Genomic DNA, 17,881 nt, shown 5'->3' with positions numbered 1-17,881 from the left:
TTAGGGACTTTTTAGAGAGATATTTAGATAGACACATGAATGTGAGGAAAATGGAAGCATATAGACATTGTGTGGGCAGAAGGGATTAGTTTAGTTGTCCATTTGATTACTATTTTAATTGGTTTTGGCACAACATTGTGGGCCAAAGAGCCCATTCCGGTGTTGTACTGTTATTTTTTGTTGTAAAGATGACTTCCTCCTGCAATTTATAATGCAACAGGTTTCAGTTGAAATAAAACCAGATTTTAAATGGAGGTCCCTGGATTTGAGGGAATCTTCAAAGTCATCAGCTACTTCAATTTCTTGAGAAACGATATTTTTCCTGAAGCATTTTGTTGGAGAATCTTTGTTTTGAAATGATAAATTTCTTTTTCAAGGACTCTGTGGTTTGATGTTTAGTGTTCTGTGTGTTATTTACTCATTTTTTTTGCCATTTGTGTGATTTGTTCTATTTAGCACGTTGGATGCTCGACATTTTCTTTGAACAGGTTTTATGGTTTTTCTTTGGTTCGTGGTTGTCTGCAGGAAGACAAATTTCAGGCGCATATACTGCATACATAATTTGATTATAAATGTACTTTGAACTTCCGTGGTTTGTGCTTGTCATATTCTTTTGGAATTTATTAAATGAATATCCTGAAAGAGGATATTATTCCAGGTTTTCCAAGGTTTGTGCAGCTATTTGCAGGAGATTTCCCCATGAAGAGAAAATGAGAACCTTCGGAATTAATGTTAAAAATAAATGGTGCAAATTAATTATCATCCAGATCCCTGTGAAGGGAAAGATACTGCAACAACAAACACTGCCCAACTGCATAAATATTGCATTTGGTTAAATTTTATTTTTAACATTTTACTTCCATTTAATTGCATGCAAGTAAAACCAGCTCTGCAGGATAATGAAATGCAAACCAGTATGTTTTTGACTGCACAGATATGTGAAATGCAGTGGCAAGGTGGACACACTCTACTTGCCTGCTGTGAACAATGTGAATACGAGGGAGGAATCTTTAGGAGTCAAGCCAGATACTGACAAATGCAAGAAAAGAGAACAAAGGGGTTACAGATTTAATTTACGTGCCAGACTGATTAAACGATTCAGAGGAAGACAGAAGTACGGAGGACGATAGCTGAAGACAATAGAATAAATATATATTTGGTGCTGGACTCAACCAATAGGGTTATGAGTTGACTTTGTGCCAGAAATGGTGTTCAGCCAATTGAAACCTCCAAGGACCAACCCACTTCACACCTGGCATTGGGGTTTGTGCCAGCTTACGTGCTGTGTAGGACCCCCAGCCTGTTATTCATCAATTATGTGCGAAGAGTTCTGTTCCATCAGGAGGGGCCTGTTGATGCATATGAGTACCATTGTGTGTCTGGCTGACGGACCTGTGGAATATGTACTCCCTTTCCCCCTTTGATGTATTTAATTAGCAAGTTACTGAAAGCTATGTATCAGCATTGCTCTACAAAGAACTCTTGAGAACGGCTGAGAGGATCATAGGGGTCTCCCTACCATACACGGGGAACATTTATCAGGAGTGCTGCATGCACGGGGCCCTCGGTATTATCAAGGATCCCACCCACCCATCCATCCATCCCGCAGCCTGTGACACTCTACCATCAGGCAGGAGACTCTGATACATAAAGACAAGGACAGTCAGGATGGGAAACAGCTTCTTCCCTCAGGCCATTAGGCTTCTGAACTCCCTGTTGCATTGCATTTGAAATGTCACCGGATAATTTGCGCTTTACTCTACAATATTTACTTTACGCATTTTACTTTGTTTATCTATGCATAATTTATTTGTAGATTTAATTCTTTCTTCACCAGGGAAAAAGACCTTGGCAACTCTGGGGATGACTTACAGCGGACTGAAACACTTGAGCATTAAGAAAGAGGATGTGCTGGAGCTTTTGAAAAGCATTAAGTTAGATAAATCACCGGGAATGGATGAGATGTACCCCAGGCTACTGTGGGAGGTGAGGGAGGAGTTTGCTGAGCCTCTGGCGATGATATTTGTTTTGACAATAGGGATGGGAGAAGTACCAGAGGATTGGAAAGTTGCAAATGTTGTTCCCTTGTTCAAGAAAGGGAGTAGAGATAACCCAGGAAATTATAGACCAGTGAGTCTCACTTCAGTGGTGGGCAAGTTGTTGTAGAAAATCCTAAGAGGCAGGATTTATGAACATTTGGAGAGACATAATCTGATTAGGGATAGACAGTATGGCTTTGTCAAGGGTAGGTTGTGCCTTACGAGCCTGATTGAATTCTTTGAGGATGTAACAAAACATATTGATGAAGGCAGAGCAGTGGATGTAGTGTCTATAGATTTTAGTAAGGCATTTGATAAGGTTCCCCATACAAGGCTCCTTCAGAAAGTAAGGAGGCATGGGATCCGAAGAGACCTTGCTTTGTGGATCCAGAATTGGCTTGCCAACAGAAGGCAAAGAGTGGTTATAAATGGTTCATATTCTGCATGGAGGTCAGTGACCAGTGGTGTTCTGCAGAGATCTGTTCTGGGACCCCTCCTCTTTGTGATTTTTATAAATAGTCATAGTCATACTTTATTGACCCCGGGGAAAATTGGTTTTTGTTACAATTGCACCATAAATAATTAAATAGTAATAAAACAATAAATAATTAAATAGTAATATGTAAATTATGCCAGGAAATAAGTCCAGGACCAGCTTATTGGCTCAGGGTGTCTGACCCTCCAAGGGAGGAATTGTAAAGTTTGATGGCCACAGGCAGGAATGACTTCCTATGACGCTCTGTGTTGCATCTCGGTGGAATGAGTCTCTGGCTGAATGTACTCCTGTGCCCAACCAGTACATTATGTAGTGGATGGGAGACATTGTACAAGATGGCATGCAACTTGGACAGCTTGGATGAAGAAATAGAAGGGTGGGTTAGTAAGTTTGCTGATGCCACGAAGGTTGGGGGTGTTGTGGATAGTCTGGAGGGTTGTCAGAGGTTACTGCAGGACATCGATAGGATGCAGAACTGGGCTGAGAAGTGGCATATGGACTTCAACCCAGATAAGTGTGAAGTGGTTCATTTTGGTAGGTCCAATTTAAAGACAGAATATAATATTAAATGTAAGACTCTTTGCAGTGTGGAGGATCTGAGAGATCTTGGGGTCCGTGTCATAGGACACTCAAAGCTGCTGCGCAGGGTGACAGTGTTGTTAAGAAGGCGTATGGTGTGTTGGCATTCATCAACTGTGGGATTGAGTTCAAGAGCCGTGAGGTAATGTTATGGTTATATAAGACCTTGGTCAGACCCTACTTGGAGTACTGTGTTCAGTTCTGGTCACCTCACTACAGGAAGGATGTGGAAACTAGAAAAGGTGCAGAGGAGATTTGTAAGGATGTTGCCTGGATTGGAGAGCGTGCCTTGTGAGAATAGGTTGAGTGTACTTGGCCTTTTCTCCTTGGAGTGACAGAGGATGAGAGGTGACCTGATAGAAGTGTATAAGATGATGAGAGGCATTGATCGTGTGGATAGCCAGAGGCTTTTTCCCAGGGTTGAAATGACTGACACGACGGGGCATAGTTTTAAGGTGCTTTGAAGTAAGTACCGAGAGGATGTCAGGCGTAAGTTTTTTACACAGAGAGTGGTGGGTGTGTGGAATGCACTGCTGGCAGTGGTGGTGGAAGCGGATACAAGAGGGTCTTTTAAGAGCTTCTTACTTGGGTACATGCGCTAGGGAAATTCTAGGCAGTTTCTAGAGTAGGTTACATGATCGTCGCAATATTGTGGGCCGAAGGGCCTGTAATATGCTGTAGATTTCCATGTTCTGTGTTCTATGTTCTAAGTTATAGTGTGTTATGTGTACTGGTGTGCTTTACATCCTGGTCCAGAGAAACATTGTCTCGTTTGACACTATAGACGTATATAGTTAAATAACAGTAAACTTGACTTATATTTGCCTTGGGAATGTAGGAAATGGATTAGTCTATTTAGCTTTGAATCTCTTTCTCACTTCCAGTCTTACGTCTGTCTCTGGCTCCTTGAACAGTTCCACTGAGGCACACTTTGCCGGGTGTTGGCGTAGTGGCATCTGCACTGGGCTTTGAGGCAAATGGTCCTGGGTTCGAAATCACTGGCTCCTTGCACGCTTTCCGTCAATGCTGGGTTGAGCATGGTGCTAGCAACTCAGCTTTGTTAAAAAAAACAGTCAGAAATGCAAAAGAAAGGCAAGGTTGCCACCCGATGTGCCACAAGGCGTGGTAAGGAACAACAACAGCACTCTGGGTTGAAGAAACACCATCTCATTCATCTTCCTTCTGTGCACGTTGCAGCTTTAGGACCTGGCATTGAACTTGAGTTTCAGACAGCTTGTTTTTCCGGTTTATTTCGGGGTCATCCTGTTTTGATATGGGGCTGTCATCGCATGGGGAAGGCTTGGTTTTTCTCTCTCTGCTGGTACTATTTAGCCTGCTAGGTATTTCAGCATTTCAAAGTTCAAAGTAATTTTTTATATCAAAGTACATTTATGTCACCCTATACAATTTTCCTGTGGGCATACTCAGCAAATCTATAGAATAGTAACGATAACAGGATCAATGAAAGATCAACCAGAGTGCAGAAGACAACATACTATGCAAATATGAATATGTAAATAAATAGCAATAAGTAACCAGAGCATGAGATAATGAGAGAGAGTCCTTAAAGTGTGATCATTGGTTGTGGGAACATCTCACTGATGGGGCAAGTGAGTGTAGTTATCCCCTTTTATTTGAAAAGCCTGATGGTTGAGCAGTAGTAACTGTTCTTGAATCTGGTGTTGTGAGTTCTGAGACTTTTGTACCTTCTGCCTGATGGCAGCAGCAAGAAGAGAGCAAGACCTGGGTGGTGGGGTTCTCTTATGATGGATGCTGCTTTCCAGTGACAGTTTTTGCCATATGTATTTATGTGTTCCAGCATTCTTTTCTCTTTCCTTTTGTTCTCTGTACCCATTCCAGACTGATCAACAGTCACTATCAAGCCCTGATCACCTTCTCTCAGCCAATATCAACGCTATCCCACTGATTCGTAGACTCCAATCCACCACGTGCTCCCTTTGTTCTCCCTGCCTCATCCCCTGCTCTATCACTTGTTTTCTAACTTCTCTGATTTTTGGTGTCAACTTTTTGATGCAAAACATTAGAATTTCCTTCTCCAACAGATGAAGCCAGACCTACCCAGCATTGTCAGTATGTTGGCACCATAACCTTTTTTTTGCTATTCAACTAAATTGTTGATAATCTGAAATTTAACTCCATATTAAGTTAAAGCTCATCAGTTGACCTTGCATCCTTCTTTAGTTAATTTTTCAGGAATATGGGTGTCACTGGCAATACCAGCATTTATTGTTCATCCCATTTGTGGAATCGGCTTCCAGCTTTCTAACAGTTTCTTTGTAGAATGGTGTTTTCTGACTTCAGTACTCAAAGTCTGGCTCTAATTTTTATAGTGCCTCAGCCACTTACACTGCACCCAATGTGTTCCTTTCAGTTCTATTGAAGCCGATGCAGTTTGATTATAGAGTGCTGAACTTGACACTGTGTCCTAAAATATGGTGAACAAGCTCATGCGGATTTTTGCAATGATACCACATGATCAGGATTGAAGCATTAGTGCATACGAAATTGTGCATTGAAGTAATCATTTTGACTGTCTTCTTGCAATCTTCCACTAACTTTGTGCTTCTAGCGGGCTTTGTGTTTCCAACATCAAAGCCTCAGGTTCTGTTGTTGCCTACCTTCTCCTCCTTTAATGTCTGCTTAAAAGCCACATCTTTTGATACAGCTTTTAGTTGCCTTCTATCTCCATACATCCCTGTGTCTCCTTCTTTAGCATGGCATGTAATTTTAATAGATATTATGTCTGTGCAGCCCTCTAAAGGGACTTTTATTTGTTAAAGGTTCTGTAAAAATGCATTTTGTGGATGCTATAACTTTTCTATATTTCCTTCTCAAAGGAATGTTCATTCATTTAAATGATGAATGAATGTGCAATAAGGTACAACTTATGCTTCAGGTCAGAATGCCGAGGGAGCTGGACAAAACTCTTTGCCTTACGGGAAGCTGCCTTACTGGTACAGCACTGCATATGCTTAGAAATGTATTTTCAATTGGCAGTGCTTAATGCATTATATGGTTGCACCTGCATAACATAGACCATAAGACATGGAACAGCACAGGAAGAGGCCATTCAGCCCATCATTTTGTCACTGACTTCATCAAGACCCATGTGATTGAGTGTGTGCCTTCGAGAACATATTGGACATGTCCAAACCAAATGCCGTGAGTTGGCCTGGCAGAGTCTGAAACATTGACAAGGCACTGATGACTTGGGTTTGTTCATCAAGTAAAAATATTGAGATTATAGAGGGAACACCAGGTGAACCTTGTAAAAGATTTCATGAGTAGATTAAATGGCATGTTCCTGTTGTCCATTCGGCAACCTTTGCACAATAAATGTTTCCCTTAATGAAATGCCACAGCTGAAATGGTGACTAAGCTGCATGAATAATATGACATATAATCTATCCTCCTTGTATCTTGTTGTTCAAGTTGCAACCTGAGCAGCTTGTGACTGGGAGACTGGAACACTGGAATTGTGATTCCTTTCTCATATCATCATCTAATTCTGTTAATCTGATATGAGGCAAAAGTCATGCATGCATTATGTTCTATGGTTAATTATGACCCTCCACTAAAATGAACATAAATATTAGCATTCTTTGATATGCCTTATCAAATCTGTAAAATGATAATGTGGAATAGTCATAATAAAGACCACACTTGTGCATTTGTACAAAATCTCTTGGCTAATTATTTTAATCAGGACCTCAGCTTTTTAAAGATATAAATAACAAATAGGTTTGACATATGTGACACTTGAAATAAAGTGGCTCATTAGTTTACAAACAAGAGAAAATCTGCAGATGCTGAAAGTCCAAGCAACACACATAAAATGCTGGAAGAACTCAGCAGGCCAGGCAGCATCTGTGGAAAACAGTAAACAGGTGACGTTTAGGGCAAGACCCTTCATCGACATTTTGTGTGTGTTGTTCATTAGATTACATATTGGGTTAGAAGTTCAAGGAGGGCAAGCAAGCAGAAGAGATTCAGAACTAAACACATTATTTCATAATACTGTATTCATAATGGGTATTCTATAAACTTTGTCTCATTATTTTAATAATAATCCCATGTGAGGAAAAATATTAAAAGTAGTTCCTGTTAAGATTCTAGGATTAGGAACTTGATCAGAGATTTCTATGATGGTCTTGCCTTACTGAAGTTTGTGGCCACTTCCATGCAACTATGCTTTTGGAGACCTTAAGCAGTTAAACCAAATGCTTCCCATGTTGTTTTACTGCTGGTTTTTAAACCCGTGGTAGAAAAATTTTGGATCTATTTACATTATGTGCAATTTGGATTTATTCTACTTAAGTGAAGCAAGCCACCTTATCTTACAGAATAGCTGCACTATATACTTTTTTAATTCATCAGTCTAGTTCAGTTTGTACCATTCTTTTACATCGGTTGCTTTCTGTAGAATCTCTCTGGATGCAACTGGTCTATTTTGGTCTTCATTTTCCCAGCAGTCTTTTTGCATTTGAATGGGCATTTTAATCTTCAAACACCAGTGACACTCTCTATCAGAAATGGTTTATTGTCTTGCTTTGGAGAACCAATGTTCTAATAACCTCCCATTAACTGGGAGCTTTGAGCACTCTGCCACTGTTTTTATGTGTACCCGGTGCATAATCTCGGCAATATTTGCTTTAGATTCCGTTTACATAAGCCACGCAGGGTATCCATTGGGCTGTCTCAGCTTGCATGGTTTTATGTTGGAACTGCAATACGAAACTGTCAAACTTTCAATGCAATGGTATGATAAGATGAGCAAATAGTGTCCCTGGGGAAGGTGTGTCCGGCCATCAAAGGAAAGCTAGAACTGAAATGGATTTGGACATGATTCACTTTGTAGTCATGTAGTTATGTCAGATGTCATTTTTATCCATCTTGTCCAAGCATTCAAGCTAGTCATATTATTGGTGTTTAGTGACAAATCCCTTTGGATGTGATGTAAACACAAGAAATTCTACAGATGCTGGAAATTCAAAGCAACATGCACATGAAGTGCTGAAGCAACTCAGAAGGTTAGGCAGCATCCGTGGAAATGGATAACGACTGTTCATTCCGTAAATGCTGCCTGACCTGCTGAATTCCTCCAGCATTTTATTCATGTTGCTTTGGATGTGATGCAAATTGTTCCGAGTTCATGTGATAAGCGATTATTGTACTTTTCTCATCTGAGAAATATTGATGACAATGTGTCTTCAGCCTGCCAGTAGATACACAATGTGCATGTGATTTGGTTTTTTTGTTATACACTCCTTAAAAAAAAGTACATAATAGTAAATTGTCAAAGCAAGTGGGATGAAAATATTTGATTGAGAGAACTGGTTTTCTTCTTGCTCTGTAATCTCTCTGCTAACAAATATTCTAGCAGTGGAATCCGACACACACACACACACACAATTATACTACAATTTCTTTCAAACTATTGGTACAATGTGGGTCAAACGTGACAAGTTATTAAACTGATCCCTGATACATTTCTGAGTATCACTCGGCACAGCACCTCCAGATACTAAGATACTTGATAGCTGTTTACAATTGCTAATGACCTGCATTTGCAGATGACTTGTGTATGACTGGGCTCATTGAAAAGTGTAGTTTGGAGCTTGTTTCATACTGTAGCTATCTTTATGATGAATTTAGAGGTGGTTTGCAACAGTATTATATGAGGCTGGTATCACTTCCACCCTTTTGGATAAATGAAAGCATATTGGCTCAGCACTAAAATAGATCGGTGTCATTTATCATGTGTTGTAAAAAATAATGTGAAATGTAACAATGCCATTGTAATTCTGTTTTCTCCCATCACTCTGAAGATGGATATAAAATATCCTTTGAACATTGTTGTCATCCCTCAGTCTTTGCCGTCTCTAGTGCAGCCACAATTTTAGTTATTACTCAGTATCTCTGAGCATACTGTTGTATACACACCAAACCATTGAGCCCATCTACATGAAACACCATTACAGGAAAGCAGCATCCATCATCAGAGATTCTCAACAGCCAGGCTGTGCTCTTTTCTCACTGCTGCCATCAGGTAGAAGGTACAAGAGTCTCATTATCTCATATTCTTATTATTTATTGCTATTTATTTACATTTGCATAACTTGTTGTCTTCTGCACTCTGGTTGATCTTTCTTTGATCCTGAGATATAGGGGCAGAATTAGGCCATTTGGCCCATTGAGTCTGCTCTGCCATTTCATCATAGCTGATCCATTTTCCCTCTCAGCCCCAATCTCCTTCCTTCTCCCTATATCCCTTCATGACCAGTCAGAAATCTATCAACATCTGCTTTAAATACTTGGCTTCCACAGCTGCCAGTGGCAAAGAATTCCACAGATTCACCACTCTCTGGCTAAAGAAATTCCTCCTCATCTCCATATTAAAAGAATGCCCCTCTATTCTGAGGCTGTGTCCTCTGGTCTTAGATTCTCCAACCATAGGAAACATCCTCTCCACACCCATTAATTATATCAACGCCTTTCACCAACCAACTATTTTGTAGATTTGCTGAGTATGTCTGCAGGAAAATGAATCTCTGGTGTATATGGTGACAAATGAATCTCTGGTGTATATGGTGACATATGCGTACGTCAGTAATAAAATTTGCTTTGAACTGTTACATGAAGTTTAGTTTTTTTAAATTCCCTTAATGCACAATGTTTGTGTTCTGTCATTGCTCTTCAGAGCTTTTGCAGTCCATTGTATTCAGATCAGCAGATCGACATTACTTATTGTTGCTCAGCTGTGGTGATTGTCAAAGGAACTTCAGGCTTATCAACTGTAAAAACAAAAAAGATTATTGACAACAGCCTGGTCTGGAAAGAACCTTTTGATATGTGAGCCGGTATAATGTCGACGATTTTTGCAAGACGCCAGGTTTTGCAAGATGCCAGGTGCGGAGGCATTTCTTGCCTGTGTGCATATGCTGCAGTTGCCTAGTTACTTGGAAGAATATGGTGAAATGGGATCTGTTTGGCACTCCCACTGTTCAAGTTAATAAAAGAAACTCACGGTGCGGAAACATTTGGAAATAATTTTTTAAAATAGTTAACCTGATGGTTTTAGGCCCAACCTATTTAGAAAAATGTAGTTGGAACATAAATCGCTGAATTCAGAACCAAGAGAATACTGGACTAATATTTGTTTCATTAACATGCACATGCAAATTTAATTTATAATTGTGCTTCCATACAACAGGATATAAAGTATAGTAGCAGTTTTCATTTAATTGCCAGGTCTGTACCTGTGGCCAACTGGCAACAATTGGGTTGGGGATGCCTTCAACTACATAACTTTGACTCCTTCACTATCCTGTTTCATAAAAGCCCTCCTGCTCCTTCTGCCTGAAGATGTGTTGCTGCTTTGCCAGCCATCCACCATTTCCCACCAGTTTTCTGAGCTGCGGACATCCGAGGAACCAACAATGACCAGGGATATAGATTAGCAGAGGTCATTCAGCCATCCGGTTGGCTGGGACCCCATGGAGACTAGGGGCCAGCGTGAAAGGCAGACAATCAGAGCAACAAATCAGGTCAATATAATCGTGAGCACTCAGCAGAAACAACACCCAGTTGCACATTGATGAGATCACCTCGACTAGTGACGAGATGTTTGCGAGGCTCGGTAAACAATTCTACAAACAAGAAACTAAGAGTCTCTGTGGATGAGAGCAACAAATGCAATTATCCTGTTGCTCAACTATGCATCCTAAACCCTAATCTACAAAAAGTAACGAGATGTTATCCCTTTTCCTGGGGAAAGATTCAATATTTGAGGACCTTTTAGCCTTAGTGTGGTGGGAATGAAAGGCTCCACACACATCAGTATAGTACAAGATATGCAAAATCTAGAGTAGGCCGAATTGGGATAAGGTGAGGGGTGTCAACTGAAACAGCAAAGCAAAATTGGAACTGACATAGAATAGCTCTCCATGCACAGCAAGCCAAGTTCCACGAATAGATTCTATTAGGCCTAACTGCATGGAGGTGCTCATGTTCTGTGCCGGGTGGAACCTGAGAACATACTGAATGTTATTTACCTTGTGAAGTGAGCACTTGGAGAACACCTGTTTGGCGCTGCACTAATCATTGTGTCTAGAGCCTCAGGACTCGCTCCACCAGGCTCTGGAACAGTTACTACCCCTCAACCATCAGGCCCCTGAACAAAAAGGAATAACTACACTCACTTGCCCATCATTGAGATGCTCCCACAGCCAATGATGTCATTTTAGGGACTCTCTGTCATGCTATTTCATGTTCTTGTTACATATTGCTATTTAATTTATATTTGCATTTGCGCACCTTGTTGTCTTCTACACTCTGATCGTTCATTGATCCTTATAGTCACTATTCTATAGATTTGCTGAGTATGCCAGCAGATAAATGAATCTCAGGGTTGTATGTGGTGATATATATGTCGAAGAAAGCCCTTAACTCTGAGTGGAGTCATCGGGACACCATCATGACGGCATTTTTTTTTAGCAGGCTTTCTTATTTTTACGAGGCCGAGTTGTTAGCGCGACGCTCAACCCAGCACAGATGGAAAGTGTGCCAGGGAGCTGGCTGGATTTGAACTTGGGAGCCTTCGCTCCGAAGTCCGGCGCTGATGCCCCTACGCCACCGGCCGGCGATATATATATAGTCTGATAGTAAAATTTACTTTGAACTTTGAGTGTTGGAAGCCGATGGGTGTCACTGCAGGCAAGTTCAGATAAAACAAAAAGATCTGTGCTTATGTAAGCTTTGAGCCCATTGTCTGTGGAAAGGAATTAGGTATACAGTAAAACACCAGAAATAAAAGGAATGGTTTTTTTATTGCAGCTTGATAAGTTGATTTTCTCAACTGTACACCTAAACGTGATAAATTGCCTGAGCACAACGAGTATCGCTTGGGTTACAGAGCAGTGGTAGGAGTTCCACCTAATTGACTGTCTGATGTTTGCTTTACTGGATCTAGGGCAGTCTCCAAAACTCACCTATGCAACAAATGTCTGCTTGACCCTATGCTTAAAAGGAAATTTTGCCTTACTTAATTCCACTTGTTTAATCAACTCTGGGTGTTCGGGGTGGAACCAAAAGACGCATAAGCATTTTCAACTGATAAATCTTCCATCCTCTGAAACAATTTATACCAGCTATCTTTATGGAGAATGCCAGCATTTAGTTTGCACTGGTGGCTAGAGATGTTGCAATTGCTGCTATAAATGAATGGCTATTGAAATAGTGATGATCACGTTAGCTCAAGAATTGCTTCAAGGCAGATGGTCTGAAATAAACAGGTAGTAAATTATTACTACTCAACCTCCGTACAATCTGTAGGAGGGAATTTTTACGAATGTTTTTCTAAAAGGAATTGTTGATGAGCCTATCCAGAAGTTATGATTCATGCGGAAATTAAAACCTGTGCAAGTGCAGAGGACTGAAATAAAAAAAACAACAGATGCTTCATACACTATGACATGTAGATGTACCCTGGTGTGACTGACAAAAGCTGAGCCACACAGAAGCTGTAACTGGGAAATATAACAGTCTTTATTCACACAGCAAAACTTCAGGAGAGAGCATCCAGGAGAATCTCACTCTCTCGACATGATATTTTTTACTCCTTCAACACAAAGATAATACTTGATTTAACTACATTTCCAATTGCTAAAATCGCCCATTAACTTCAGTATTTTGAATATAGGTAAATTTGCAGAATTATATATTTGCAATGGTAGCATGTCCCAACAAGTAGAACTCCATTGAATATGCCATAGGATGTGGGATATAAATTGCCACAGGAGATAGAAAAGGCATGTAATAAAAGCAATGTTACAATAGTTATGGGGGAGTTTTAGTATGCAGGTAGATTGGAAAAATGAGGTTGGTGCTGGATCCCAAGGTCGGAGTTTGTAGAATGCTTATGAATTGGCTTTTTGGAGCAGCTTATGGTTGAGCCTACTATGGGACAGGCAATTCTGGATTAGGGGTTTGTGTAATGAACCAAATTTGATTAGGGAGCTTGAGGTAAAGGAACCCTTAGAAGACAGTGATGAGAATATAATAGAATTCGTCCTGCAATTTGAGAGGGAGAGATAAAGTCAGATATATCAGTATTAAAGCAGAGTAAAGAGGACTACAGAGACATGAGAGAGGAGCTGAACTAAAGTTGATTGGAAGCGAACACTAACAGTGATGACTGCAGAACAGCAATGGCTGGAGTTTCCGGGAGCAACTTGGAAGGCACAGATAGATACATCCCAAAGATGAAGAAGTATTCTAAGGGGAGGGTAAGGCAAGCAAGCATGGCTGACCAGGGAATCTGAAGACTTGCAAAAATCAAAGAGGGGGCATATAATAGAGCATAAATTAGGGGGAAGTTAGTGGATTGGGAAGATTTTTTAAAAACCACCGAAAGGCAACTAAAAAGCCATAAGGAGAGAAAAAAGTGAAATATAAAGGTAAGCTAGTCAATAATATAAAAGAGGATATCGGTGTTTTCAAATATATAGAGAGTAAAAGACAGAAGTGAGAGTGGATATTGGACTGCTGAAAAATAATGTTGGAGAGGTAGTAATGGGGGGACAAAGAAATGACAGATGAACTTAATAAAAAATGTTGTATCAATGTTCTCTATGGAAGATATTAGCAGTATGATCGGAATTCAAGTGTGCCAGGGGACAGAAGAGAATGTAGTTGCTATTGCTAAGGAAAATGTGCTTGAGAAGCTGAAAGGTCTGCAGGTAGATAAGTCAGCCAGACCAGATGGTGTGCACCCCAGTGTTCTGAATGGGGTAGCTGAAGAGATTGTGGAAACATTTGTAATGATCTTTCAAGAATCACTAGATTCTGGAATGTTTCCAGATGCAAGTGTCACTTCACTCTTTAACAAGGGATAGAGAAGGAAGAAAGGAAACTATAGGCAAGTTAGCCTAACTTCAGAGGTTGGAAAGATGTGGAGTCCATTATTAAGGATGAAGTTTCAGGGTACTTCGAGGCACATGATAAAGTATGCCAAAGTCAGCATGGTTTCCTAAAAGGGAAATCTTGCCTGACAAATCTGTTGGAATTCCTTAAGGAAATAACGGGCAGTATAGACAAAGAAGAGTCAGTGGATATTGTTTATTTGGATTTTTATGAGGCCTTTGACAAGGTGCTGCACATGAGGCTGCTTAACAAGGTAAGAGCCCATGGAATTACAGGAAAGATGCCAGCATGGATAGAAGATCGGCTGACTGGCAGGAAAGCAAAGAGTGGGAATAAAGGGACCTATTCTGGTTGGCTGCCAGTGACTAGTCATGTTCCTCAGAGGTTGGCTTTGTGGCCAAGTTTGCAGACTATACAAAGATAGATGGAGGGGCAGGTAGTGTTGAGGAAGCAGGGAGTCTGCAGACAGATTTTGACAGATTGGGAAAAAGAAGTGGCAGATGGAATAAGGTATAGGGAAGTGTATGGTCATGCACTTTGGTAGAAAAAATAAAGGCATAAACTGTTTTCTGAGTAAGGAGAATATTAAAAAATCAAAGGTGCAAAGTGGCTTGAGAGGCGTTATGCAGGTTCCCATAAGGTTAACTTACAGGTTGAGCCACTGGTAAAGAAGGCAAATGCAATATTAGCATTTTGAGAAGACGAGAGTATAAAAGCAAGGATGTAATGCTGAGGCATTGGTCAGAGCACACTTGGAGTATCATGATCAGTTTTGGACCCCTTATCGAAAAAAAAAGGTGTGCTGGCATTGGAAGGGTCCAGAGGGGGTTCACAAATATGATTGCGGGAACGAAAGGGTTAACATATGAGGGGTGTTTGATGGCTCTCGGCCTGTACTCACTGGAGTTTAGAATGCAGAGTATCTTGTTGAAACTGATTGAAAGACCTACATAGAGAGGATGCTTCCTCTAATGGGCAAGTCTAGCCGTAGAAGGCACAACCTCAAAATAGAGTGACATCCATTTAGAACAGAGATGAGGATGAATTTCTTTAACCAGAGGGTGGTGAGTCTGTGGAATTCATTGTCATGGGTAGCTGTGAAGCCAAGTCATTGAGTATATTTGAAGTAGAGGTTCATAAGTTCTTGATCATTCAGGGCATCAAAGAAGGCATGAGAATGGGGTTGAGATGGATCATAAATCAACCAAGATGGAATGGTGGGGCAGACTTGATGGCCTGAATGGCCTCATTATGTTCCTATGCCTTATGATCTAACCGGTCTTAGTTCCAAAAGCCTGAGTATGAACTCCAGACACCCAAAATATACCCCTTTTGTTACAGGGTTGAGGGATTACTAACCAGAAGGTTAAGTGGCGGTACAGATCTGTCCAGAACTGTCCAGTAAATGGTAAGGATTCGCCTTGCGAATGTGTGAGAGGAACATTCGTCTGTTGTGTTTCCTTTATTTGCTTTAATGGGCAGGATCAGAATGTCCCATTCCCAATGGATGGTTTCACTCACCACAAAACATGGTGTAGTGGTGAGCACGATGCTGTTACAGCTTAGGGTGTTGGGAGTTCAGAGTTCAGTTCCAGCATCCTCTATAAGGAGTCTTTGTGTATCCTCCTCCCACAGTCCAAAGCCATACCAGTTATTCAGTTAATTGGCCATTGTAAATTGTCCCTTGGTTAGGCAAGGGTTAATTCCAGGGTTGCTGGTGACGCAGCTCAAAGGGCTGGAAGTACCTATTCTGAGTTTTATTGCTAAATAAATAAAATGAATCTCATGGTTGTATTTGGTGATATATATGTACTTTGATAATGAATTTACTTTGCACTTTCAACTTTGATGCATAACATGGTTAATTCAGTTGCCTGGTCATACCTATGTACGTTCTCTTTGGTTTGATCATAGTTTGAAAGTTTGGCTAGTCACTAGTAAGTCATTCCCTTAGACATTATGTCGATAGCATCAATTGTGTCAGATACTGATGGTTTCTCTCTTTCTTTCCCCTTCCAGACGGTATTCACATTATTTCTGCACTCTGTACTCTGAGAGTGACCATCATTACTGAAGACATGCTGACAAATAGCATCACTGTACGTTTGGAAAACATGTCCCAGGACAAGTTTCTGTCTCCACTCCTGTCTCTGTTTGTGGAAGGAGTTGCTGCTGTGTTATCCACAACCAAAGACGATATTTTTATTTTTAACATTCAGAATGACACGGATGTCAGTGCAAATATTCTGAATGTAAGTTTCTCTGCTCTGCTGCCGGGTGGGGTTCGAAACCAATACTTCCCTTCAGAGGATCTGCAGGAACAGATTTACCTCAACCGGACACTCCTGACCACCATCTCCACCCAACGGGTCCTCCCCTTTGACGACAATATCTGCCTGAGAGAGCCCTGTGAAAACTATATGAAGTGTGTATCTGTGTTGAAGTTTGACAGTTCAGCTCCATTCATTTCGTCTGACACAGTCTTATTTCGACCTATTCATCCCATCAACGGGCTGCGATGCAGGTGCCCTCCGGGATTCACCGGGGATTATTGCGAAACAGAAATTGACCTGTGCTTTTCCAGTCCCTGTGGTAATCATGGATTGTGCCGAAGCAGGGAAGGAGGCTATAACTGTGAATGCAGTGAAGATTATACAGGTAAGTGTCTCGAATGTTCCAGTTTAAATTTTTTTCTTTAAGACTGAAGATTTATTCTGTTTTGGAGCCTGTGCTTTGACATGAAAAGTACCTTATACTCGGTGCACAAAAACAGGAAACCACTAATGGAGGAAAAGTAGATCATGCCAGAAATTTCCAGCTGATCAGGCAGAATCTGTGCAGAAAGAACCTTTGGTTGGTGTTCTTTCACTGGAATGATAACATTTGGTGGGGGGGTGGGGTGTTTAGCAGGTGTTGAGGCTGCAAGAAGGATGACTGAGGAGAAACCAGAAGGGAAGGATGGATCAAGGAGAGTTTAAATGACAATTGACACTGAGGTGAGACAGAAGGGAATGACAGTGGGACAAGTCAAAGAACAATAATGGGCCAGGGGAACTAGGAATGAGAATCAGAATTATCATTAATATCTGCAGTTATGGACAAGGTTGGCAACAGTTATCATGATCAAGAATTGTTTCGGCCTCACTGGAGTTCAGAACAATGAGGGGGGATCTCAGTGAAACCTATCGAATGTTGAAAGGCCTTGATAGAGTGGATGTGGAGAGGATGTTTCCTATGGTGGGGGAGCTCTAAGACCAGAGGACACAGCCTCAGAATAGAGGAGCATCCATTTAGAACAGAGATGAGAAATTTCTTTAATCAGAGGGTGGTGAATCTGTGGAAATTGTTGCCACAGACGGCTGTGCAGGCTGAGTCATTGGGTATATGTAAGGCATGATAGATTCTTAATTAGTTAGGGCATGGAGGGATACAGAAAGAAGGCAGTAGATTGGGACTGAGAAGTCATGATGAAATGGCGGAGCAACTCAATGAGCCAAATGGCCTAATTCCGCTCCTTTATCTTATGGTCGCAGCATTATCTGCTTTCCTTTGTGCAGCATTATCTGCTTTCCTTTGTGGAAAATGCACTGCAGCAGTACATAAAGCATAGTCATTACACTTGTGTGCAGCCAACTTAATAACACCTTCAATTGCTACTAAATTTAGAAATGGCAGCCCCATCCCCAGAATGGCGATTGACCCTCTCTGCTTTGACAACTTTTTGTGCCTCTATCTGCACCAATAAATTTCCACGCCAGAAGAGTGAAGGACCTCATGTGCATCTAAGGAGAAGAAAACACCAGCCCCCTCCCCCTCAACCACC

The 17,881-nt window shown here is 41.0% G+C and overlaps 1 protein-coding gene across 4 annotated transcripts in view; it reads left to right on the top strand.

Annotated features, from left to right (window-relative positions):
* The window catches only part of celsr1a (cadherin EGF LAG seven-pass G-type receptor 1a), a 369,401-nt gene that overhangs the window by 173,569 nt on the left and 177,951 nt on the right, over positions 1-17,881 (top strand). For all 4 annotated transcript variants that reach the window (XM_063072573.1, XM_063072570.1, XM_063072574.1 and 1 more), the window contains exon 3: positions 16,078-16,716. In XM_063072573.1, the coding sequence (XP_062928643.1) occupies positions 16,078-16,716 (639 nt within the window). The remainder of the gene's footprint in view (positions 1-16,077; positions 16,717-17,881) is intronic.

The sequence above is a fragment of the Mobula hypostoma genome, chromosome 20, assembly GCF_963921235.1.
Source record: "Mobula hypostoma chromosome 20, sMobHyp1.1, whole genome shotgun sequence".
NCBI lineage: Eukaryota > Metazoa > Chordata > Chondrichthyes > Myliobatiformes > Myliobatidae > Mobula > Mobula hypostoma.
Note: the sequence above shows the minus strand (reverse complement) of the source record. Positions and strands in the feature narration are given on the sequence as shown.